We start from the raw sequence: 25,212 nt of genomic DNA, 5'->3' as shown, positions 1-25,212 counted from the left end.
AAATTTAAATAATTGTTAAATTAACAATATTTTCATTTCCCAAGAGTGAATTGTACGTCTTCGTCGGTCTCCAAGCCGATATCTTCAAAAAATACTTTTTTTGGCTTCGGATATCCTTCGAGTATGGCTTCAATAGCATCAGTGCATAGGCGCTTTCTAAATCTGAAAAAAAAAACATGAAAAATATAATCATTAATAAATAATAAAAAAATGACGCCCTGAAGAGGAATTATTCAACCCTTAGGAAATACCAATGAGTGAAGAAAGAGCTTCTGCCCCTCTGACCTGCTATCTGGAACAACTCAAAACCCAATCCATTCTTGCCCATATCCAACCCAAAATTACTGTAATACCAAAACCCCAAAATTTAATAAATTTACTGAACTACCCATTTCTGACCATTCTCTGTAAATGTCTCTGCACTGTTCCGTGTCTGTCTGTTGTGCTGGTCGGGGTTGTGGGCGTCTGTGTACCGGCCAACGTCGAGTCGGAATCGGATCTAGCTGACTAATTGAACTAAATACTAATCCCTTTAACTGCCTACACCGGGGTATTTCTAGAAAATTTTGTGATGGACTTACAATCTTGTATTTATTTAGTTTGGCAGTGACAGGTTTATTGAAAGCTTTTTAATGTAAATTCACAGTAAAATCGGGATACAATTTTATATTGTTTCACATTTCAATAAATTTCGCAACATAGTTTAAAAAAATATAAAAAATGCTTGGCAAGAGCAGATCTGTCAAGAAGCCTAGATGCTTCTGTATCAGATCTGGGCATGCGGTGGGACAGCTTGCAATATGAACTACCCATTCTTACAACCTACCTGAACTCCTTGAAGGCTTTTTCTCTGTCCGTTTTTACTTTTTCCAACTTTTTTGGAGATATCGGCGTAGAATTCATCTTCAGATGCTGTAATTTATTGACCATCAGCTCGAGCTCAGCCTCATTTTCCTTCAATTGGTTCAAAGCCTCGCTGGTGGTCAGAGAGCTCTGTATACCCTTCAGTTCACCCTCGGCTTCTTTAAGCTGTTCCTCAGCTTTCATCAAGTTTTGAGTTAGTGTTGCTATTAAGGAGTCCAGCTCTAGTAAAGAAAATTGTTACATTACATTCAAAATTCAACGCGATTATTTTCGGCAATTATTATGTTGATGAAAACTGGTCTGCAATAAAAACTACAATATTTATTTCTCGATAATACCACAATTGAGATTAAGAATCGTCGCATCTCAAATGGTTTTTTAAAGCTTGCTAATAATAACGTTTAAATTGTGACATGAACTGTTTAAATTGTGACATGATCTGTTTAAATTATGACATTTTTTGAACTTTTTTTTTTAATATGTCACTCTAAAATTGTATTATAGCAGCCTTAATTTTGCGGGGTTTTTGTCATATAACACACTCTAGGACTGGAATTACAGTTTTAAAAAAATGAGTTATGTACTTAGCGTAGATACATTTAACAGGACTATTATTTCTTACGATTTTAGAATTTTAAAAACGGTTGTCGATCAGTATTATCAGGAAGTTAATATTATAATATCGAAAATAACATAAATGTGTTTTAACTAAAAGACGTCAACTCCTGCATGCAATTGATATTTAATTAAAATGAAATTTGTCAGTTCAAATCAGTACAAATTTCAAATATAAAAAAACGACTCTTTTTATGTCATATTTGTTTAGTATAAAAAAATCAGTTTACTGCATTATTAATACATTTTTTCCACATAAACATCAAAATATCGCTGTTTAATGCAAAAAAAACCTTTATCCAAAAAATGGTATCTAAATCGTCAACATTTTCATATTCGCAAGACACCCATGGTTCTAGCATTATAACGCTAGAATCTTGGGTGTCATTTTCGAATGTGAAAATGTTGACCATTTTTGGAATAAAGAGTTTAATTTTTTTTACGTTGTGGCCCTTTAGCATTTAACCAGCAATTTGTATACGTTTAAGAACACTAGAGGAGAAAATTCTGTTTTAGAACTAATTACCAATTGAGTGATTGCATCATTTAAAGCCGAAAAAATACGCGCGTATTGTACAGTACAATATCTTCGACTACCTTTGATATCTTCATCCTTCCCGTCATCATCAGCTACCTGTTTGATGACGTAAACCTTTTGTTTCCCATACGCTTTCTCCAGCACCAGAGTCTGTTGCACCAGGGCATCGAGAGCTCTCTGGACGACCGTCTTACCAAACTCCTTATGGAGATTCATGACGATGTCGTTCGTGGAGTAAGGACGATTGGTGTTGCGCAGATACCGAAGGACAGCTTCGTTGGCCATGCCGGGAGTCTGTGGAAAATGACGAATTGCAAAAATATTCACGAAAAAATATAAGTTTACTGTTTTCAATCCATTTGACTGTTAGACAGGAGAAGATGGTAGGAACGCAGGGTATGGAGATCGACCTATTTGCCAAGACATTTCGTTGAAAGGTCAAATTTTAACAGCGTTACTGATACAGTGCAAAATTTTTCAATCTTCATATGCAGTGACTTTGAAATTTATATACGGCTTATGCAATACCGCTTACCATGACCCTACTAAGGCTTCAACGTTATAAGTTTTATAGCCTATTCCTGCTTGTGAGTGGATTTACTCTTAATATTTAAAGTCACTTTAATTTTATGTAATCCACTAGTGAAAATTATGTTATAAAACAACTATGTAAGTATACGAGTATAGTTTTTTCAACTTTTATTCATTTTTATTTGACCAGTGACCGGGTTTTGTCGTTACCGACATCATTAGATTATGTAATAAACACAACAAAGCAGGGGTTGCAAACCATGATTTTATATAATTTTTCTTAAAAAATAAATTTAAATTAAATGAAAAGTAGTGTATAAAAATAATACTTAAATATTAGCTATATAAAATAAAATAAATTTATTATTAGATTAAAACCAATATTTTTAGCTTTTCCACTTTTTTATTTGACCAGCGACCGGGTTTCGTCGTTACCGACATCATCAGACTGGTCAGACCAGTCTGATGATGTCGGTAACGACGAAACCCGGTCGCTGGTCAAATAAAAAAGTGGAAAAGCTAAAAATATTGGTTTTAATCTAATAATAAATTAAAAATGCAATTCCATCACGAAGTGTCAGTGGATAATATAAATCTATTAAAATAAAATTATACAAAATCATGGTTTTCAACCCCTGCCTTGTTGCTTATATAACGTGTAATTTTGTCTAGCCTCCCATAAGTCTGATGATGTCGGTAACGACGAAACCCGGCCACTAGTCAAATAAAAAATATAAAAAACTATTTTGTGTAGGTACTTAGTTGTTTTTTTATTATATAAAATGCAGTTCCACAAAAAAATATCAGAAGAAAACTTGTATTAAAAAAATCGAGTCTTTTGGTGTTATCATAGTTTATTAAAAAGTATATTTAAAAAAAAAAGCATCAGGCCTCATAATCCTGAGATTTATATGAAGAAGAGATAAAGAAGAGATGAGATACGATTGCACATTTAAATCTCTTATTAATTAACGGTCCATCCATCTCCGCTAAGAAGCGGCACAGATCTACGGAAAAAAATATACACATTTTAAAAACGGTACCTATCAAAACCAAGGATCGTGATATTTTACATTTGAAATATAATACCATCAATGACATATCGCATAAACCACCGCAAGTGTTCATCACGATCTCAAACAAGTTTGTCGACGGATGTAATACTGCGCGAAATTATGAACGCCATTAAAAATATCAGATTTTGAGCATTATTATGATTTTATGATTTTATGGTTTCATAAACACTTATAATATCTTATTCCGACGTAAGAAATCGATGATTTATGTTAATAATGGGATTTGAGAGAAAAAATAGTCGTTTTTGACCTTCGTTCGGGCAAAAAGTTAAGTATTATTGACCTCTTCGTAATAATATGATAGCGATAAATTATTTGGCTCGCTTCTATTTTGACCTTACTTTGTGCACAGTAATTTTTTATTTTATTTAAGGAGATACATCACTGTGATGATAAACATACTGGAATGCATCACAGATGAGGCGACCAATGGTATACAAAACTCGTGGTCTCTTCTCTTTTTTCTTCTTCTTGGTCTGAAAACAAGGTCTGAAGACCCTCTTAAAAACAGGCCACAAGGCCTGAAGGCCGTGTTTTTGGCCTTTTAGGCCTGAAGGAAGGTTTTTAAGAGAGATTAGCCTCCTGTGATGTCGATTGCCAGCTGTCAATTCATTTGTTTGGTGATCTGCCCGGGAGTCGTCTCTTACATTGAGTTGGCCGCGTAGAACAATGTGGGGGAGTCTGGATGGTTCCATTCTCCTCACATGTGCATACCATTGTCTCCTTCGTTGCCTTCCCCACCTAACGACATCTTCGATCTCGCATATTTCTCCTTATCCTGGTGTTCCTTATTCTATATCGTAGACTCTTGCCTGATATGCTCCTTAAAGTCTTCATTTCTGACACTCTTATGGTGTTTTTTGTTACTACGGTGTCTGCTCTGTATTCGATCCCATGTATCATGATGGGTTCTTGGTACGATCATTAATTACGCGTAGGTAATGTGATCAGTGAGCAACGTATGTTAAGTAAAATAAATAAACGTTAGAGTTAAAAATCATTGATACTCATTCTGAGGCCCTTGGAATTCTACCTCAAGGGACGGTACACTTTTAGCAGTTTCCAAGTATACAAACTAGTACGAGTTATTGGATATGTAACTCCGAGTGCTGAACCTTCTTCTAGTGGAACGGAAGGTCTGTTGACGGCAGTCAACATTTTGCCTTCTCCTGAGAAATTTTACGTGGTTTCCTCCCAGCAATGAGCAAATGCTGTTCCTGTTTGGCCTTAAATATCCGAGTCACTGACAACTCACCCTAATGTCCAGCTATAAAAACATCGTTAACGGGACCTTTTTTGGGGCCTTCATCGTCACGTTGGTTTTCCCCCGTAACCGTTACTTTCAAACCTCTCATTACGCTTCACACAAGTATATATTATTCGCCTGAACAAATTATTCCTCTTTGCCAGTGTAAAGATGGCCTCAAGTAGATAGTCGAAGATAACATCTGTACTTGAATGTTTTCCCTTTATTGCGTGAATTATATTTTCACCGGCGGCCTTGCGTATAACGGAGGTATTATATTATTGTAATGCATGTAATGATTACCATACAATCTTTGCTAATAGCGGTGGCAGTGCATATTTAAAGAGGTAATCACAAATTAATGTGTCCGCCTCTGTGGTGAATGCCACAAATTTATGCCGTCGCGTAAATTCGATATGAAAGAAATAACGAATATTTCAATATAAAAATAAGACACTTGTAAAAAAAACACTTTTTGAGTTTATTATGTAAACACGACTAGTTTTGAGAACTACAGATGTTCTCATCAACAGGTGAAGATCTGGTGAAGCCGGAATGTTGACGACAGTCAACATTCCGGCTTCTCCTGAGGAGTGCGACGTGGTTTCCTCCCAGCAATGAGTAAATGCTGACAAGTTCCTGATTGGCCCACACTAGATTATCCCTCCTGTTCCCAACAGCCTTAAATCCATTAAAAGTCACTGTTTGGTGTGTTTATGGGCAGGTGGAATCGTTAGCCCATATTTTTTTTAAAGATGATGCCGGCCAAAATGTTACGGTCAATAGAGAGCGCTATAGAACTATGATTACTGACTTCTTCATACCTTGGTTGAATGGCATTGATGTGAAAGAGCAGTCATTTCAACAAGACGGCGCAACATGTCACACGGCAGGTGCCACCGTCAATTCAAAGCGGAAATATTGAATTTAAATATCTATAAAAACACCCTATATTATGGTGACTGTCTCTTGCTAGGACAATTAAATCACCTCGTGTACAGGGAGCTGATCTGTCAATTTCACACGTTACCAAAACAATTTCCGCGCTTATTATATAAACAGTGTGTTTATAATACGTTGTCTGATTATACACAGCAGGGTATTGTTGCGCGGCTCTGATCACATAACAAATACTTTCTCATTTCTCACGAAAAACCTCTGACAATGGGTGTTTTGTGCATCTGCAGCGACACGCCAGGTTCGTGCAGAAGGCGCTGGTTATGCAAAAGCAAGCAGGAAGCCATCTAGCCATCCAGAAATGCAGATATTCATCCAAGTACCTACTGATTGACATTCTTCATCTTCTAATACTCGTCATATTCAAATCATATAGACCAGTGGTCGGCAACGTACTACCCGCGGGTTGTTGAATTACCCACGACATATCTCCTTTCTAACCCATATCCGCACCCAATGGTGCATAGGGCACTGCATTGTATTGACGCAGTGCTATCATGATCGTTTCGATCATGAAAGCAAGGTCCTGCGCTTCAAGGACCAGTCCAGGGTAATATAAATTAAATATTGCAGTGTGAAATCACTAATATTTATTTTCAACGCCCCCTGGGAATCGAACCCGTGACCTCCAGCACGGTAGCCAAACACGCTACCCTGCTGGAGGTAGCGTGTTTGGCTTTCACTTAGTCTCAAAAAAGACACTTTGTGGTAAAATCTATCCGTTTTTAATATAAGTTTTACTTAGTAAATACCACAACATATTCGAAAATAGTGGTATTTTCCGAAAGTAAAACATAAAAATCTCAAAAGTTTAAATACGAGTGGGGAGATACCAGAGACTATAGAGAATGAAAGAAAACTTTTGTTTGTGTGAAAAAATGAATTTCAAAATAAATGATTTAACTATCGTAATGTTGGCGCGAATTTCATTAACATATTGTTTAATGTAGTGAGAAATTTGGCAATGAGGCAACCTTTAGTCACAACTTCGTTAAATAATCGTACTTTTTCGGCAAGAAAAAAATTTACTTCTAAAAATTATAAACAATTTTTAGAATCATGTCAAAAATATTGACAAAGGCAGTATCGACGCAGTGTTCCTAGAAAATACTGTCAACGACCCGTCAATTTTGCTATATTGTATATCAAAATAATATTGTTTTGACCAAAAATGACGCAAATGGCCATTCGCAAGTTTTTGTTTGTGTTTTTTAGAAGAAAATAAATTTGTTTGTTTTCTGGGAAGGCGTTGATTTGTTATTTTGTGGATACTACGTCATAATTCGCGACCGAAGACCCCTGATTTGCGCATTTAACACCTCTAAGTTCAACATCCGTTTGTTCTTACGCATCTGGCTCTAGATGACTTCGAACGAGCTTTCAATACATGAACGATTCATACCTGTACTTGTCACATCACTACATTAGTTCACGAACTGCACTGGTTACTGATTATTTGAGTGTAGATATCGCTCACTCCTTTCAAGAACGTCATACATCAAAAAACTTGATTTTTCAGGAGAACGTTTTTAAAGTTCAAACATAAAATACAATGTATTAAAAATAAATATCAAGCCGCTTATTCAACTTTTTACTGTGCAATAGATCTTTTTAGGTAAAACCTGAATATTTTTTCTCCATTTGAAAAATATTTAGTATATTTAAAAAAATTATTAAACAATACCTTTTCTTCAAAATGCAAAAATAACACTTTCTGCCCTGTAGCAGGTAAATATTAAGTTAAAATATGCCGCTTTTGCTGGGATATAGAACATTTTCTGGGCATTACGAAAACATGCACAACTCAAAATTGACGATTTTTGATTTTTATGACGTTCTTGAAAGGAGTGAGCGAAATGTCCAATGTTTTAAAAAGAAAGATTTGAATTGGAGTCAGAATGTGCGAAAAAAGGTATGCAGTTGACATAAATTGGAAATTATACAAAATAAAGCGATGAGAATGGTGCTCAAGAAAAATAGATATAATAATATAGAAAAAATGAGAGAAGAACTCAACTGGCTATGTATAAAAAAGAGACTAAAATTAAAAATGCTGTTATATATAATTTAACAATAAAATGCCCAAATATTTTAAGGATAAAATAGTGTTAAACAAAAAAATTCATGAACATATTACTAGAAATAAGGATAGAACAAGACTGCCATTGTTGAAAAAAACCGAGTAACAAAATTGTTTAATGTATAAGGGTTTGAAAGTGTATGATGAGATGCCTGAATGCACTAAGAATGAAATAATAGTTTGTAGTAGTGTAATATAAGCTATTTAAAAAAATAAATATTAAAAAAATAAAAATAATGAGGCAATGGGCCATAAAGATCCATCAGACATTTTATTTATTGTTTCGGCATTAACTTTGTGGTAAGACATGTTACAATGATTAAAGAAAACACTTGTTTTTTACCACTTGAGTTTTATTATAGACTACATGTTTCAGGAGTTAAACTTCCATCATTCAGGTCTGTATAATAACATACATTATATTATATTAGTTATTATACAGACCTGAATGATGGAAGTTTAACTTCTGAAACATGTAGTCTATAATAAAACTCAAGTGGTAAAAAACAAGTGTTTTCTTTAATCATTGTAAGATCCATCAGATTTAGTGGCGTGTTATTTAGAAAATATGACAAGGCGAATGAGACAAATAAATGAGCTATGTGACAAATCTTAAATGATATAAGATATTGAATCCATTGTAACTATTGTATTGTTTTTAGGGATCAACCTATTCTTCATTTAATATTTACTATACACAGTCAATATACAATGATTAAAAAAAACACTTGTTTTTTACCACTTGAGTTTTATTATAGACTACATGTTTCAGAAGTTAAACTTCCATCATTCAGGTCTGTATAATAACTAAAATATAAAATATAAAATTGTTCTATAAATAAGGAGAGGGGAAAGTAAGGGGAACTAACCCCTTCCCCTTTTATAGAACAATTTTATATTTTTTTATTTTATATTTTAGTTATTATACAGACCTGAATGATGGAAGTTTAACTTCTGAAACATGTAGTCTATAATAAAACTCAAGTGGTAAAAAACAAGTGTTTTCTTTAATCATTGTAACATGTCTTACCACAAAGTTAATGCCGAAACAATAAATAAAACACAGTGAATATCATTTTAAAGATAAAAACTGAATATGCTATAAATCCTTGTCACGGAGAATTTTCTTAGGCAATACTTGACAATTATTTTCTGATCATAGTTGAGATTTATTTCGAATTTCATCGATGAAAAACACCAATTTTCTCGGTTGGTCAATTCTTATGTAAAATATGGACTTTTCTTTTATCTCCAGGGCCCAGACGCCACTCCGTACCTGGAGAACAACAGAGTCGGACGGGACGCCATCGATTCGGCCGCCGCACTCACGGATATGGGGAAGTACCTGTTCCGCGAGAGAAGACTTCCGGTGTACGATATCGCTGTAGCCGTCACAAAGTGAGTCACAATATATTAAAATTTTTGCGTGAAACTTTCAAATTGAAATATGGTTCTAGCATATGATTTTTTCAAATGGACCTTCAATTTTTTTATTATTAATTATATATATGTATATTTATATAAATATATATATATATATATATATATATATATATATATATATATATATATATATATATATATAAAAAATATATATATATATATATATATATATATATATATATATATATATATATATATACATTATTAAAATACATAGGTGTAGTTCCTCGATTTGTCATTGCGTTAAAAAAACGAAAAATTAACATTCATCACATTTTAAGAAATCATCAATCATTTTAATGATAAATCATAAATGATTTTAAGAACAGTGTGTCAAAAATATTGACAGACGACAATACCGACGCGGTGTTCTTAGAAAATTGTATAACCTGTCAACTCTGATGGACCAAATAGGGTATTTTCACGTTTTATCCTGCCAAACAAATAGTTTTATAAATCGCACGAAAATCGGTAGGCGCTATTTCATATTAAAATCTGTAAAAAAAATAAGGATTTATCATCATAGTGGCTCATTCTTTGTCAAATTCAAAATTAAATTTTTACAGGAATTTAGTTATTTTTTTATAATTCTCTACATATTCATTTTTAGTTCGGTGGGTAAGGAGATATGGTGTCGCTTAAGCACATATGAGCCCTCATATAAAACCTTCCTCTTGTTGAAAATGTAAACATTGAGAAGAAAACAATATATTTTTAGATTAAAACCAATATTTTTAGCTTTTCCACTTTATTTTTATTTGACCAGCGACCGGGTTTCGTCGTTACCGACATCACCAGTCTGATGATGTCGGTAACGACGAAACCCGGTCGCTGGTCAAAAAAAAATAAAGTGGAAAAGCTAAAAATATTGCTTTTAATCTAATTCATTTCATTCAAACCCTCATCCGCACCCCAATGGTGCATAGGGCACTGCGTCATATAAATGCAGTGTTATCTTGATCGTTAACACATGAAGGAAAGGTGATTAGCCCTCCGCTTCAGGTACCAGTCCAGGGTAATATGGAATAAATATTAGAGTGAAAAAATCACTTATATTTATTTGACCCCCCTGGGAATCGAACCCGGGACCTCCAGAATGGTAGCCGAGCGTGCTGACCATTACACTACGGAGGCGGACAAAATAATCTAATAATATATTAAAATGCAATTCCATCACGAAGTGTCAGTGGATAATACAAATCTATTAAGGAAACAATATTTGATAAAACCACACTATATTCAACACTTTCGTGTTAAATATGCCAATAAAAGGGACTTTTGATATTAAACATACCTACCTATTTATGTACAAAAAAATACTGCGCAAAAAGAAGTATCTCTGATAAAAAAATCTGTTACGTAAAATGTTTGTCCTTTAAAAATTCAATAAATTAAATTAAATTATTGAGAATTAAAAAATGGCTTCCCAAAAATTTCCAATCCCTTTTGCAACTCATTCTGAAATATTATTTTTGTAATAAACGTATCCACCTCAAGTCACTTTTCGTAACGTACATATTTTTAAAATCTATTATTAGTCAAGCATCGAAAAAAATACATTAATACGAATAAATACATTATTTTACTATAATGTTAACAATACTTAGTATCAAAACTATTTTTGTTTTTAATATATACATGTCATTACTACACTTCATGACAGATCAGAAAATATACCATAAACAATATACTGGAGGTAGACAGATACTAATTGTTTTGTTTTTCCTTTGAACTTTCTTTTGACACAACGAAAGTGGTTTCGTTCGCTAACGTTTTTTTGGCACATGAGCACCGATTGAGGATGAGGATGGGATACAAGGGATGAGAATCAGCCTAAACCATTTTGTATAGACTTGAAAAAATCAATAATAAAGTGGTAGTGAACGATTAATGATGAGGAGAGTGTTATATTACCATACCACAAAGTTAACGACGCTTAGAATACAAAATATTGAAAAGATCCTTTACATATATATATATATATATATATATATATATATATATATATATATATATATATATATATATATATATATATATATATATATATATATATATATATATATATATATATATATATATATATATATATATATATATATATATATATATATATATATATATATATATATATATATATATATATATATATATATATATATATATATATATATATATATATATATATATATATATATATATATATATATATATATATATATATATATATATATATATATATATATATATATATATATATATATATATATATATATATATATATATATATATATATATATATATATATATATATATATATATATATATATATATATATATATATATATATATATATATATATATATATATATATATATATATATATATATATATATATATATATATATATATCCGAGACCACTAATGCTTCATTGTTTAGTGTTTTAGTAGATACATTTAGCTCGATACTGAAGAAGCCGGAGGTACGAGCGCGGGTCGGCATGAATGGGAAATCAATTGGCTATAATTGAATTCTTTAGAAAATAACTGGATATTTAGTATTTAATGTTTAGCGGTAAAACGTACGTGAAGATGGAGAGGAAGTTCTTCCTAAAAAGTAGCTACTCATGCGAATACTTTTCAATTGAGACGGTAAACACCGGGTTTTTTCTTGCAGCTGTATGATCTTGGCTGTATGAAGGCGCACCTGAGCAATTCGCAAAACATTAATTTGTATTATTACATCCTGTTTAGCCATTTGAAAAGTATAAATTATGCATATCGTAGTCATACAGGAGAAAGTGACCAACTGCAGTTTTTACAAAAACGTGATTATTAACTATTTGACATCTTACTAGCTTCATACTGCCCTGAAAAAAATCCAAGAGCGATTTTAAACTTGGAAAAGTATAATATTTTGACTTGTTAAAAATGACTAACTGCATTGATGTTTATTTTCTTTACAAGCAAAAGTGACCAAGTGACAGTTGGACATTATTGCTTGTTGTAACAATTTTCAACACCATGAAGTTGGTTAAAGTTTGGTATGAAACATTCGACATTTAAATGTTTCTAGAGAAACAAAGTGACTGAATTCGAAGTCAAATGGCCAGTAGAGGTAAATTATTGATGAAAATGTGTAAAAATCAAGAAAGAGTGATCCATATAATGTAAATGAATTAAGATTTGACATGTTAGATTTGATTGATATGTTAGATCTCAAATCTTCTTCTAACCTTTATCCGCACCTAATATATATATATATATATATATATATATATATATATATATATATATATATATATATATATATATATATATATATATATATATATATATATATATATATATATATATATATATATATATATATATATATATATATATATATATATATATATATATATATATATATATATATATATATATATATATATATATATATATATATATATATATATATATATATATATATATATATATATATATATATATATATATATATATATATATATATATATATATATATATATATATATATATATATATATATATATATATATATATATATATATATATATATATATATATATATATATATATATATATATATATATATATATATATATATATATATATATATATATATATATATATATATATATATATATATATATATATATATATATATATATATATATATATATATATATATATATATATATATATATATATATATATATATATATATATATATATATATATATATATATATAACGTGGTAATATTTTATATATATATATATTTTATATATATATATATATATATATATATATATATATATATATATATATATATATATATATATATATATATATATATATATATATATATATATATATATATATATATATATATATTGATATTCTTGCCAGGTGAAAACGCCCTATAGTTTGGACAAACAAAATACTTAATGATCTAAGTTTTAATGTCTTAGTTTTACAGATGGTAAAAAACGTGTTAATTTTCCGAGAAGTAGTTAAATACATATTACCTACTGAAAGCCAATGACCTTTATTTGTTCGGTCAATATATTATTTACATATAGGCCAATTCTTAAAATTGTTCCAATTGATTTTTAACAGCCTGTGACTTCCATATTCTTCTTCATCTTTGATGAGATGTCAAAAAATAACATAGCAAAAAAAATTGTTTCAAATAATCTGTTCGATACTGTAGTGTAGTTGTCAATCGTCTTTTTTTCCTTTTTCTTGTGTCCAGTATTGGACAGAGGCGTCCCTCTTGGACTTGCACGGTTGCCTACACTACACTATGGAGACGGACATTGTATAATACAAGAGGAAAACTCGTATTTTCTCGCCGCAGCTTGACCCCGGCGCAGGTGTGTGCGCCGGGGCTCGCGGACGTGGGAACGGACCGATATTTATTCGGACAAACGAAGAAATAAAGCGACAATCAGTGTCGTCCCTCGACTTACGTAACGGCCCGAATTTTCTCGGAACTTTTTTGTCAATTTTGCCAAAATCCGGCTGCGGTGCGAGATTCCAGAGGTGCGATGACGCACCTACGAGAGGGTCGCCAGATTCGACAGATTAATTTTATTTATTATTTTATTTTATTTGGGAATTTAAAAGAACATGTACGAGTATCGCAAAACAAGTACTTGTACTGTTCCAGTTGTAAAATTTTACATTTCGCTCATTCCTTTCAAGAACGTCATAAATCAAAAATCGACAATTTTCAGTTGTGCATGTTTTCGGAGTGCCCAGAAAATGTAGAAATTGTATCTACTATATCCCAGCAAAAGAGCCACATTTTTAACTTAATATTTACCCGCTACAGGGCAGAAAGTGTTGTTTTTGCATTTTGAAGAAAGGGTATTGTTTAATTATTTTTTTAAATATACTTAATATTTTTTTAATGAAGAAAAAACCTTCAGGTTTCACCTTAAAAGATCTGTTGCACAGTAAAAAGTTCAATAAGTGGCTTGATATTTATTTGCCATACATTGTATTATATTTTTAAACTTTAAAAACGTTCTCATGAAAATTCAAGTTTTTATGACGTTCTTGAAAGGAGTGAGCGATTTGTGCATTTAAAGTGCATGGACGGGAGAAAGAAAAGGGGAAAAGGGAAAGTTTTTCGTTATTTTTCGTTTTTTTTTTTTTAAATTAAAATATCTAAAGTTAAAACCTTCATATCTCCCTTAGTTCTCTACAGATTTCAATAAAAATTCTACCGATAGTCTTGTAATTTTTCATATTAATTTATTAGCCAATAATCACACATCGTGATATTCATCCATTTGGATTGACTCGTGAGAAGCGCTAAGGTGTCAGTTGCCCTAGTGATTCGACTGATTGATTGGTATTATGGTGAATATTACGCGTGTGATTATTTATCCAGCCTGTGACAGGTTAAAAGGCCTGTAAATACCCAGACTTTTATATTATTCTTCATTGACGTTTAGATTTTTTTTAAATAATGGTGAATGTTGCACCTGTTTGTATAAAATGATCACTTAAACCCATGACGGTAATAAGCCCTGTAAAACCCAATACTTTCATATTCTTCCATTAATTGATTCGGCAGTCACTTTGTGGTAAAATCTATCCATTTTTAAATAATGTTTTACTTTGATTAAGGAAACACTTCTTTTTATACCACATGAGTTTTATTAAAAGACTACTAGTTTCGGAAGCTAAAGTTCCACCGTCAGGTCTGAATAATAACTAAAATATAAGATATAAAACTGTTCTACAGTTTTTTTATGACGATGAAACTTTAGCTTCCGAAACTAGTAGTATTTAATAAAACTCAAGTGGTATAAAAACAAGTGTTTCCTTAATCATTGTAATATGTCTTACCACAAAGTTAATGCCGAAACAATAAATAAAATGTTTTATGAAGTAAATATCACTATTTCTTAAAATCTACTGTGACATGTGTTTCGATGCATTCCGCATCATTTTCAAACACCGTTGCGGTGTTTGAAAATGATGCGGAATGCATCGAAACACGTGTCACAGAAGATTTTAAGAAATAGTGGTATTACTAAGTAAAACATTAATTTAAAAATTCATATTCTTCTTCATCTACATTGAGATATCCATATTAATAATTCCTAACCAGAATAAGTGAACATAAATTTAGACACCCTCAAAATAGTGAATTATTTATTTACTTAAAATAATAACAGTGTCGTTTTACGTCACGATCTAGTTTGCCTTCACATACAAAGATATTCAGTTTTTAAAACAATATTGACCTATTCCATGACCCTCTAAAATTAAATTTGACCTGCCTGATTTTGATGTCGTAAACGGTCCCTTCAAATTAGGGCCATGTGAATCCATTGAAAATCTAAACACCACTTTGCCTTGTGTAATTCATTATTTTAAAAATACTGTGTTATCTGATGCAGAAATTTAAGGATGAAAGTAGACTGAATGCAGTCAAAATGCCATCTATCAGTGCGGCCAAACCATGTTTGGTAGATGATCCAATGGTGATAAAAGGAAAGAATGCAAGACTGAGATAATCATTATTGATACTATAAAATTATTTCATTAATAAATTATGTTTGAGAAATAATAATTTTTCGAATTCGCTAACCATTTAATTAATAATTAGACTGAAAGTAGACTGAATGCATTCGAAATGCGATCTCTCAGAAGAATGTGTAACAAAACGATGTATGATAGATGTGCAAATAGTGAAATAAGGAAGGAATGCAAAGCTGAGATAAGCATTATCGATAAAATTAAGAAAGGTGTGTTGAGATGGTTTGGACATGTAGAACGAATGAGTGAGGAAAGAACGGTAAAACAAATTTATGAGGCGAATGTTAGCGAGAAAAGAAGCAGAGGAAGACCGAGAAAAACATGGCACGATCAGGTATGCCAAATACTTGAAAGTGGTCAGGTTAGGAGTCGTAACAATCGGCGGGTATGTATGAGGAGATGCATGAACGTGGAAGAGGCGAAGAATGTTTGCAAGGACAGAGTGGTGTGGCGCTCTATTCTCTCTGCCTACCCCTGCGGGAAGCGGCGTGATGGTTAGTGAGTTTTTTTTTTAATTGATAATGATTACAAATTTAACCACAATAACGTAGAAATCCTAAAAATAATTCATACGAAAAGCCATAAATAAACTGTTACATTTTGAAACAATAGAAACTCATAAAAATATAAATGACAATAAACCCATAATTAACAATATGACAATGACTAAAGCCTCCCCGCTATTGTCCACTGATAAGAAATAAAAATAAAAATTAAATTAATAAATAAAAATAAGAAACAGCTACAGTATCTACTCAATGAATTAGGGCCACCCATTATTTTTTTGAATACTCTGAAATCTTTTGGATTATTACATTTATTTTACATAAATACTTTAAGTTTTTTATTGACATCTAATATCATGTATATTACCTTCAATAATATGTAAAATATACCTGGATTATTTAAGCGTTTACAAAATTTTAAACCCTTTTTCTGAGAAAGGTCCCTAATTAGCACAGGTAGACAGATAGTTGAAAGTTCAAAAAAAAGCCCTATCTCATTTATTAGTGAAGTTTCTTGAGTTCTGATTGTTGTTTTGTTCAGAGAGGTTATATAGTTATCGTGTCTTGTGAAAAAAACTTAATTTTTAATTTTAGTTCATAAAGTATAATTTTTTTTTAAGTGTTTTTTTGGAAAAGGACAAAATGGGAAAAAGTAAAGACATTTCTGAGGAAAAAAAGTCTAGTGTTATAGTGCTACTGAAATTAGGAATACTATCTAATAGAGAAATTTCAAAAAAAGAAAACGTTTCTCGTCAAACAGTGGACAAAATTTCAAAATCAATAAAAAATCAGTCACCCGCCACCAGCAATCAGCGAAAGAACTGTCGTAAGATTAGAAAAACAACACCGAGGACTGATCAAAAAATCGTTCAAAGTGCCTTAGAAAACCGAAGTGCATCAGCAAAAACATTAAAAATAAAATTGGAAGAAGAGGGTATAAATATATCGGTATCAACACTGAGGCGACGTCTTTACGAAGTAAATCTGAAATGCAGGCGCCCTGTAAAAGTACCAAAATTGACACCACGAATGAAAGCGGATCGATTAAAATGGGCCAGGCTACATCGAAATTACTCGGTAGATGATTGGAAAAAGGTATTTATTTAAATTGAATTTTCAACATATCATTTTAGTCAATAAACTTATATATTTGAATTAAACTTAAATTTTCATTATTTTTCAGGTCATCTTTAGTGATGAGTGCCGGTTAGAAGCCGTGACAGAGAGCCGTCGATTCGTCAGGAGAACACCAATGGAACGTTACAATGAGGCCTGTGTGGTTAAAGTTATCAAACACCCCCCTGCAACAATGATATGGTCATGTATTATTAACAATTTACCTGGGCCGTTGTTTTTCGTGGAAGGAACAATGAACCAAAATTCCTATAAGCAGGTCCTCGAACGAATTTTATTGCCCTTCTACCATACACTCGACCCAACAGAAGGTCCATACACCTTCATGCAGGATGGGGCACCTTGCCACCGGGCTAAATCAATAATAAAAATTTTGTCTAACAAAAATCTGCCTTTGCTCCCCTGGCCTGGAAATTCTCCGGACCTTAATCCTATAGAAAACGTATGGAGCATGTTAAAAAATAAGGTATACTCATTCCCAAATCCGACAGTAGACTGTCTAAAAAAAAAATTCAAAAAATTAGGTCAGAAGACGAAGAAATAAAAAACACGATAAAACAGTGCATTTTAAGTATGCCAAAAAGAATTGAGGCAGTTATTTCTGCCAAAGGTGGAAATAATAAATACTAACTATATTTATATGAAAATATATGCATAATTTAAGCGTAATAAAGTGTTCTTGTGTAAATAAAATTCAATGTTGTTTTATTCAAGGTTTTCTCTGAGTTATTCCTGTTTGAATTGAGAAATTGCGCGAAATTCTGCGTGGCCCTAATTCATTGAGTAGATACTGTACTACCCCCCCTCTTCAACCTTCATCGTCCCAAGGACCCAACTCTACAATTTAGAATTAGCTTCACATACGGTGTTTGAAACTGATGCGGAATGCATCGAAACACGTGTCACAGTAGATTTTGAGAAATAGTGGTATTTACTTAAGTAATTAATAATAATACATTGTATTATATTTTTAAACTTTAAAAACGTTCTCCTGAAAAATCGAGTTTTTTTTATTTAAGACGTTCTTGAAAGGAGTGAGCGATATGACTTATGTATGTAATAATAATAATAATAAAACCCTTATCCGCACCCCAATGGTGCATAGGGCACTGCGTCATATAAACGCATTGTTATCTTGATCGTTTACACATGAAGGAAAGGTGATCAGCCCTCCGCTACAGGTACCAGTCCAGGGTAATATTGAATAAATACAGTGAAAAAATCACTCGTATTTATTTTACCCCCCCCCTGGGAATCGAACCCGGATCCTCCAGAACGGTAGCCGAGCGTGCTGACCATTACACTACGGAGGCGGACAAAAATGTATGTAATATGTTTTGAAAAATAAATAAATAAATAAAGTATTCGGAATGGTTTGATAAATAATTCTGTAACTTTTGAATAAATAATTAACTCTTGCCCCGGCGATTTTCTGAATGAACCAGCTGTCGAAGATAACATCTCGTTTCTTTAGCATAAACATTATAATAAATAAGAAGTATATGGTTTCGGCAGTTGACCTGTTCGGCGATGACGTCATCCGAACACCTGTGCGGTGGTCAGGTAGGTACCTGGCGGTAATGCATCGCGACCTCACGCGCGGCTCCTGCCTGCCTGCGCGGCGTCGTACCCAGCGTGTGTTACATCACAGGGGTCAAGCTTGCGACGCTCGCATATCGCTCACTCCTTTCAAGAACGTCATAAATAAAAAAAATCGTCAATTTTCAGTTGTGCATGTTTTCGGAGTGCCCAGAAAATGTACTATATCCCAGCAAAAGAGGCATATTTTTAACTTGATATTTACCCGCTACAGGGCAGAAAGTGTTGTATTTGCATTTTGAAGAAAAGGTATTGTTTAATTTTTTTTTTAATATACTATATATTTTACAAATGGAGAAAAAACATTCAGGTTTTACCTAAAAAGATCTGTTGAACATTAAGAAGTTCAATAAGTGGCTTGATATTTATTTTTAATACATTTCATTCTATTCTTACACTTTAAAAACGATCTCCTATAAAATCTTTTTTATATATATATATATATGACGTTGTTGAAAGGAGTGAGGAGATATATGTATGAAGAGATGCGTGAATATGGAAGAGGCTTTGCTTGTTTTGGCGTTCCATTCTCTCTGCGTACCCCTGCGGAAAGCGGCTTGATGCTTGGTTAGCAAGTTACTATACATTATATTACAGAGAGGCGGCTTTGAAATTTGGTAATTAAAATTCAAAATAAAAATATACCATAAATGTCGACACTAAGCGACAAAGCCGTATAAAAATAGACTCACACGGTTTTTGAATACGTAATTAAGTTTTTTTTCTTCTTCACTTTACTATATTCAATACTGGCAATATTTCCCCAAAAAACCTGATTTGACATTAGCAAATTTTATTATCCAGTATGTTTTCTTCACAATTTTCAAATGATACTTTTGTATCAAGAACGGGCGAAGTCGTAAATATCATTGCGCAGTGGTTAGCGCGCTCGGCGACCATGCGGGAGGTCCGGGTTCAATTCTCAGTAGGGGGTCAAATAAATATGAGTAATTTTTTCACTCTAATATAAATTCCCTGGACTCGTGCCTGAAGCGGAGGGCTGATCACCTTTTCTCCATGTGTTAACATCGAGATAACACTGCGTTTATGTGATGCAGTGCCCTATGCACCATCGGATGCGGATGAGCGTTTGAAGAAGAGATCATATTTACTTGACCCCCCCCCCTGGGAATTGAACCCGGGACCTCCAGTACGGTCGCCCAGCGTGCTAAAGAAAAACTTATTTTTTTAATACAAAAACGGTGTTTAAGCAACAACAAAACAATGGAATTGCGTCTAATGTTACCTGGATTTAAATAAAATTAGTTGTAAAGAAAAACTTTTTATTTTTTCAATACAAAAACGGTGTTTTAAGCAACAACAAAACACTGGAAGAGTTTCTGCTTAATAAAAAGCTTCTTTACATCTCACCAATAGATGTCTCTAGTGAAGTTCTAGTGATTTAAGAACAAGGTTTCTAAATTGGTTCATATATACTGAACTTCCAAGAATTTGAGCAGTGTGGTTGTCAATAATGGGTAGAATTGGTGAATGTTACACGTGTATAAAGTGATCACTTAAACCAGCCTATGACGGTCGTCAGCCCCGTAAATGCCCAGACTTCCATATTCTTCTTCATCTTTGATGAGATGTCAAAAAATAATATGAAAATAACTCCTGTAATTGGAGATAATCCAGATTTTGTGAACAAGTATTTGGACACACTCAAAATGTTGTAAAAAAAAGTTGTTAAGAAAAACTTATTATTTTTGCAATACAAAAACGGTGTTTTAAGCAACAACAAAACAATGGAATTACGCCTTATGTCACCCGGGTTTTAAGACAATTAAGTTGTAAAGAAAAACTTAATTTTTCAATATAGAAACAATGTTTTAAGCAAAAAAACAATTACTTCAAATGCTACCTGGGTTTGATAAAAATTAGCAAGTTGCGGGCTATTGATCAATCCGCCTTAAACAATTATTATTTCATCATAAAACAGGTGATCGTCTTAGAACTCGAAATGCCGGTTAGTTGGGTCTGTGAGTTATTGCTCAAAGGCAGTGGGAATTTTATATGGAAACCGCCAGAAAGGTACTGATCGTGATTTTTAATTATTGCCATTAGAAAAAAAGGAAAAATTACCTTGGACATCGAGGTCCTTACGACTCACGTAAGTACTCGTTTTAGAAATATTTAATAATGATAAACATAATAAATTGACAACATTTTGAGTGTGTCAAAATACTAGATTTAAATAAATAAATAAAATAATAAAACCCTTATCCGCACCCCAATGATGCATAGGGCACTGCGTCATATAAACGCAGTGTTATCTTGATCGTTTACACATGAAGGAAAGGTGATCAGCCCTCCGCTTCAGGTACCAGTCCAGGATAATAATATTGAATAAATGTTACAGTGAAAAATTCACTTATATTTATTTTACCCCCCTTGGGAATCGAACCCGGGACGGTAGCCGAGCGTGCTGACCATTACACTACGGAGGCGGATTTACCTAGATTTAATATATTTGAACCTAGATTTAATATACGAGTATTTGATGGGTTATTGGAAAATATTCTGATCGCAGGACCTAACATGACATATTATATTATTTTTTTACATCTCATCAAAGATTAGGAAGAATATGGAAGTCTGGGCATTTACGGGGCTGACAACCGTCGTAGGCTGGTTTAAGTGATCACCTTATATAGTGTAACATTCACCAATTTCACTTTCTTCACTTCCATTCACTTCATCAATGTTGAGTTGTTAAAAAATATATAGATCAAAAGTTGTCTTTTACAATGGTTTTATTTTTAAATAAATAAATAAATAAACATTGCAGGTAGCAGAAAACTTAGGTATTATGACTATTTTTAGACATGCGTCGGACAAAATACAAATATATACAGCGTATGTAAATATAATACATTGTATGTTTTGTTTATTATATTTTTCAATGAGAGAATTCGGCAACATAAAATTTTATCGCTTTTTGATATTAAGAAAATCGTTCGGAATATTCACATGCGTAAAATTTTATTGTCCCATATAAAAATACTAAAGTTTTCATTCAGCTTTGGTCGGAGAAGGCGAAATTACACAACCATCGCGGATCCAAAGTCGATAAACACCCACGATAAGTGTATTTTACGCTCTATAAGACTCCTTTTCTGAACCTGATCACACTGTGAACCAGGCAATCGCCATGGATCTTCTTCGATAGACATCTAGAGGAAGACCGAAGAATTTATGGTTGCTACAGAAATATAACATGATTCCAAGGCATGGCCTAGGTGACGTTGTCCATGACAGAAGGATTTACAACCTGAGGACGAGGAGAGCTGACCCCAACAGTCTACAAAGACGATAAGTTGGGATGGAGCCGGAAGACGAAGACTCTCTTTTATCTTCAAAAGATTGCCTCCGAAATTCAAGTGCGTCTTATGCTTGCATTCGAAATTGATGTAAAAATATCCAAGGCATGTTGCGCCATCTTGTTGAAACCGCAGCTCTGTCACATCAATGCCATTCAACTGAGGTACGAAGAAGTCAGCAATCATGGTTCTGTAGCGCCCTCCATTGACCGTAACTTTCTGGCCGGCATCGTCTTTAAAAAAAATTGGGCCAATGATTCCACCTGCCCATGAAGCACACCAAACGGTGACTTTTAATGGATGTAAGGGCGTCTCGACAAAGGCTTCTAGATTTTCTCCACTCCGAATTCGGTAATTCTGTTTATTGACAGCCATTTAACAAAAAATGTGCCTAATCGGTGAAGAAAATTTTGCGGTGAAAAAGAGGATCTGAATATTGTTTTCGGCCCATTCACCGAACCCACGACGCTCATTATGTCATTCAGTTTATTCATTGTGAAATGGTAAAACGTACTGATTACAAATCAACTGTCAACTGTCAAATTGACAGTCTCTAGAAACAATATTGCTACAAAAGCAAAACCCCTTAAAATATTTTTTGACCCCTCCCCCCGGGAATCGAACCCGGGACCTCCTGTATGGTAGCCGAGCGTGCTGACCATTACACTACGGAGGCAGACAAGAGCAGTGTGGTCTTATATTCCGTTAAATACGGTACTGCTGACGCATTTCCTCATATTCATATAGGGCAAGTGTGAAATTCAAAGATGACGGTGTTATAATTAGCACCTTAAATTTGCGCCAACAACCTCCGACGCGCCGCACTTTATTTTCAGGTATACGACGTACTAATCGTCGTGCCATCTTCTTCTTTAAGCATGCGCCTGCCGGGCATTTATCTCTTTCTTGTACAGTTGTTTTTTCAACGAATTGGGAATATAAATATCTATAAGGAAATAAGGAAGAAATGTACCCGGGTTACTTTGAAACTAAAAGTCCATACAAAAAATAGATTATATTCGTATCCTATCCTCATCCAGTAAAAAGGATAATTTTTTATAGTGATTTGCCATCGCTCTGTATCACGAGTGCTTAAAAATAAGTATAAACGCAACCCGACTCGTTGTGTTTAACTAAACTTCCAACAATAAATAAAAAATCATGATCTATGGTAAGTATATAATTTCTGCACTCGTCTTTTTATTCATTGAAGGAAATTATATATTTTTCTAAGAATTTTCGATTTTTAATCAATATTATGATATATCGGCTGTCCAAATTTAAAACACAGTAAGGGACATTTTTTTGTAGTAGGTTTTTTTTGCATTTTTGGACTAAGTAGAGTCTACTTAGTCCATAAATGCAAAAAAAACCTACTACAAAAAAATGTCCCTTACTGTGTTTTAAATTTGGACAGCCGATATGATAATAAATATTCATAGTCAATTAGCGAAAACCAATTTTCTTCCGAAAAGGAATAATCACTTTTTTTTACTACCAAAAAAATAATATAGGCAATCGCTACTATTCTCATTAAAAGTTATAATATACATATCTGCAAAGAAATAAAGAGAAAAAAACATTCAATTTCCTACATTTCAAATGGCGGGAAAAAACGGACAAATCGTGACGTCATTACGCGTTCAAAAAGTCATAAACATTGCGGACTATATAACAGCGGCGCGTGCGATTGGCTAACTTTTAATGTCAACAGTAGTACCAACCTGATCATAATGTCGATACAGAGGGATTTTTGAAACCTTTTTGTGGCATGCATTGATTGGAAAAATGTCCGTAAAAATAAATAAAATAGAAATCTTTAATAATATCTGTTGATTACAAACCAGAGGTTGGGTGTTAGAAGGTGATAGAAGATTTGTAAACACGTACTCGTATAATCTAATAACTCTTTTTCACATTATTTCTTTCTGCCGGTACGCGGACAAATTGCGATGGTTTATTTGCAATTAAATAATACATCTGATTAGCGGGTATGTGGGATGTTTACATAATATTTATATAACGAGACACTTGTTAAAATAAAAAATAAAATCCGGTTTTTTGACCGTGAACTTGATTCGACGACTTCCCAAAAACTTGCCGGCCGCGGATTGCCGTCAAAGTTCGCGGAGCTTCTTAAATCTTATATAATATCACAAATATAATGTTTAAACTGCTTCCAAACGTGCTGTAGCTATTTTACATAATTAGCTTTTTATAAAACAGTGTAAATCGTGTACCATTTCAAAATTATGCAATATAGACTATATTTCACATCATTATACGTTCGGGGAACGTGACTTCCTATGCAAATCATTAAACCGTTAATTTTTTCCAAAAGTTAATCGTAGCGCAGTTAAAACACAACAAAACTTATAATAACAACAAAGAACAAAACGTAAAAACACTCACTTTTGTATTGATGAAGTCGATAAATCTTATATCTTGATTTTAAGTAATTATTTAACTCCTTTACGAAAATAATGAGCAACGTTATTTAAAATAATTATATATAACTGGGTAGTATGTATTTCAATAAATCTAAATCATACTTGCTTTCTTATGAAAATAATTTTAAATTATATTACACTGTCAAGAAATGACAAAAATATAACTTTTACTTTTTCACAACTGACAAATAGACGAATACTACCGCGAAATGATGTAAAATTTCCTTGTTTAAAATGTTGCCATTACGTATTGATTTTTTACCCTG

At 32.6% G+C, this 25,212-nt stretch overlaps 2 protein-coding genes across 5 annotated transcripts in view; one reads left to right on the top strand and one right to left on the bottom strand.

The window, feature by feature from the left end:
- sona (sol narae metalloprotease) overlaps window positions 1-25,212 on the top strand; it is a 171,243-nt gene that overhangs the window by 122,351 nt on the left and 23,680 nt on the right. For all 4 annotated transcript variants that reach the window (XM_088269387.1, XM_088269388.1, XM_088269389.1 and 1 more), the window contains exon 8: window positions 9,163-9,305. In XM_088269387.1, the coding sequence (XP_088125513.1) occupies window positions 9,163-9,305 (143 nt within the window). The remainder of the gene's footprint in view (window positions 1-9,162; window positions 9,306-25,212) is intronic.
- LOC148303773 (homologous-pairing protein 2 homolog) lies at window positions 33-25,049 on the bottom strand. Its single transcript, XM_088269400.1, has 4 exons — window positions 24,909-25,049; window positions 2,077-2,311; window positions 827-1,085; window positions 33-162 (listed from the first exon to the last, which is right to left on the bottom strand). The coding sequence occupies exons 2-4, from the start codon at window positions 2,300-2,302 to the stop codon at window positions 33-35; spliced, it is 615 nt and encodes a 204-aa protein (XP_088125526.1). The 5' UTR covers window positions 2,303-2,311; window positions 24,909-25,049.

Source organism: Brachycentrus maculatus, unplaced genomic scaffold, assembly GCF_059751285.1.
Source record: "Brachycentrus maculatus isolate JH-2025_06_01 unplaced genomic scaffold, ASM5975128v1 h1tg000349l, whole genome shotgun sequence".
NCBI classification, from domain to species: Eukaryota; Metazoa; Arthropoda; class Insecta; order Trichoptera; family Brachycentridae; genus Brachycentrus; species Brachycentrus maculatus.
The sequence above is the reverse complement of the archived record's forward strand: the minus strand, read 5'-3'. Positions and strand labels throughout refer to the sequence as shown.